General features: G+C 41.5%; 1 protein-coding gene across 1 annotated transcript; it reads right to left on the reverse strand.

Annotated features, from left to right (window-relative positions):
- Window positions 1-475: 475 nt before the first annotated feature.
- Window positions 476-1577, reverse strand: LOC149169231 (proline--tRNA ligase, chloroplastic/mitochondrial-like). Its single transcript, XM_089425120.1, has one exon. It carries the CDS (start codon window positions 1556-1558, stop codon window positions 476-478), a length of 1083 nt encoding a protein of 360 aa, XP_089281246.1. The 5' UTR covers window positions 1559-1577.
- Between the last annotated feature and the right edge of the window lie 1207 nt (window positions 1578-2784).

Here is a 2784-nt window from a genome sequence, read left to right on the forward strand (position 1 = left end):
CCACAGGATCAGAACTGAAGACATTAGTAAAGGATCGGTTGCTATATTTGGACCCATTACTTCAGTGACAAGCTGTCCATTGCTTGTATTGATGAAATCAATTGGATGCAGAGCGATGCCATTGAAATTATCATTTATGTAACAACCAATGACTGCAAGGCACTCGGACGGAGCCTTTGGATCCCATTCGGCACGAAAGCAGGTCAAGTGACCATTAAAATCATGGCTATCGACGATCTCATGGCTTGTACAGCGCAAATCACCAAAGATAGAATTCTATACACATATCCGGTTAGCTTGGCGGATAGTTATGATTTTACTGCCAGTTGTTGGCGAAAAATAAGCAGAGTATCCATATGAGGTGAATATCTGGGCCGGAATCGGAAATACCATATTCCAATTAAGAACATATACAGGAAAACTGTGGGCAGTATAAGCTCCGGATACCATACCGGAATGAGGAATAGCACATGCGCTAATACGGTCTGCATAGGATTCTTCCAGTCATTAAACAAGCTTTATTTCCAGGTGGCTGATCAAAGGGGAAACATCGTATTGTTGCACCTGTCTCTTCTTTCACCTTTGACTCTTCAAAATCACTTGCTGCCCAAGGACCTCTTGCCCATTTTCCATCAGAAATCGCTGCTTTAAGTTCCTCATAAGATTCTACATTTACAATGTTGCTGTCTCGGAAGGCTGTAGCTCTTGCCAAGAGAGCCGATTGCACTTTTTCCAGTTTGTCTCTTATATATACTACTAAAAATGATGGATCCATCGATATTCCAAATTCTTTCCCATCTTTTCCAGGCATATCCCGCCTTGAAACTACAACACTCTTATTTAAGACATCACGAGGACTAACTTCAATCCTTAATGGAACACCCTTCATTTCCCAGAAATTGAATTTCCACCCTGCAGTCTTCAGATCTGACTCATCCATTTTGACCCTGATGCCGGCAGCCTTAAGTATCTTCTCTAGGTTAGATGCTACCTCCAAGATCACACCTTTCTCATCAGCCTTCTTCCATATTGGAATAATAACTACCTGTATTGGAGCCATCCTTGGTGGAAGCATCAAGCCTGTATCATCGCCATGAGTCAGAATAATGCCACCCACCATGCGTGTGCTTACTGCCCAAGAAGTTTGCCATACATATTGTCGCTGTCCATTTTCATCAGTGAACTGAGTACCAAATACACGAGAAAAATTTTGCCCAAGATTGTGACTAGTTCCAGCTTGCAAAGCCTTGCAATCACCCATCATTGCTTCTATGGTATAGGTGCGAAGAGCACCAGCAAATGTCTCTGCTCTCGATTTGCGGCCAACTATAACAGGCATAGCTGCTTGTTCACAAGCAAATTTATGGTATACCTCAATCATCTGCAAAGCCTCTTTCTCTGCCTCTTCCTCTGTGGCATGAGCTGTATGACCTTCTTGCCATAAGAATTCAAGTGTTCGCACAAATGGTTTTGTACGCATTTCCCATCTCGTAACATTTGCCCACTGATTAATCATAAGTGGAAGATCACGATAGCTATGAACCCATTGAGTAAACATGTGATTTACAATGGTTTCACTTGTTCTCCACAATTGTAGGACCACGAATCAACCAAAAATATAGAAGCATTCCTGTGTCATTTTGAAGGAAATATGGTGCATATCGCCTTACATGTGCATTCCCAAGAGGACTATGCTCTTCAACCTGATGATTTCCCAGACAGTCATCTGATCTAAATCCATCCAACATATCCTTGATCATCTCATTGCCTCGAACAACAGCCTGCATTAGTGCTTCCATAAGGTTTAAGTTGAGCTGGGATCATGAGTCAATATGAACATTTGTCATGGGTGATGTGCTCAACAGGCCATTGCATCCAAAATTTCTAATAAGATGACACTGCAAGCTCCAAGGCTGCAAGAAAGGTTCCCATGTAACCTTGTGAATGTTATGATAATTCATTTACACCTCCAATGAGATGGAAGATTCCAGAGTTCCATTTCTCCAATTGGCCGTATGTAAACACCGTTGAAAGGGTACCTTGTAGACAATCTGTGCTATTTGAATTATTTAACCATAGTTGCCCATTTTTATCACCTTCAAAAGTTTTAGTCTCATCTAGAGACTTAGAACATCATGAAAAATTACATAATCTAAAGCAACACATTTAATGATTTCTTCTTCAAAACAGGGTTTTGAAGAAGAATCAATCTCTGACATGAGATAGAGTCTAACAGGTTCGACAGAAAGGGAAGATAGACAAGTCGAAATAGCCACATCAACCCCTGGATCTTGACAAAGAGGAGCTTCACAAAGGGGTTAAATAGTTGGATGTTAAGGAGGGAGAACCTATCACTAGGATCCAAAAGTATATCCCTCCACAAAAGGGCAAAGCGAAGGTACCCAAGGATTCATATAATGCTAAATTCATAGTCTCTACACTGTTATTCCCGAAGAAATTTCCATTTCAAGGTGTGCTCTTAGGGTACATTCCCGCACTGAAAATGGAGGATTGGGACCTAGCTGATCACGGGAAATTATTTATTTGGCGACAAACAAATATTTTGTGAAGATATGCGATGAGGACTAGTGTCACTCGACTGGAACCCATGAAGTGGGTCATGGGGGTTGCGAAGGCTAGGTTACTAAATATGTTATGGGTACTGCATTTTAGTAGAACCACTATCAACATAGTGTCTGTACACCAATTGCTTACATTGGTTCATGATGGGTGTATTTGGTTGGGAGAGCCCATCCCCATCACAGATATGCTGACCCACCATAT

The sequence above is a fragment of the Pinus tabuliformis genome, chromosome 4_2 (genome assembly GCF_031772625.1).
Source record: "Pinus tabuliformis cultivar Carrire ecotype Pingquan chromosome 4_2, CPIR1, whole genome shotgun sequence".
Taxonomy (NCBI): Eukaryota; Viridiplantae; Streptophyta; class Pinopsida; order Pinales; family Pinaceae; genus Pinus; species Pinus tabuliformis.

Bases quoted from the DNA above. Each gene is read 5' to 3' on its own strand.
- LOC149169231 (XM_089425120.1), bottom strand. From the start codon at position 1,558: ATGTTTACTCAATGGGTTCATAGCTATCGTGATCTTCCACTTATGATT.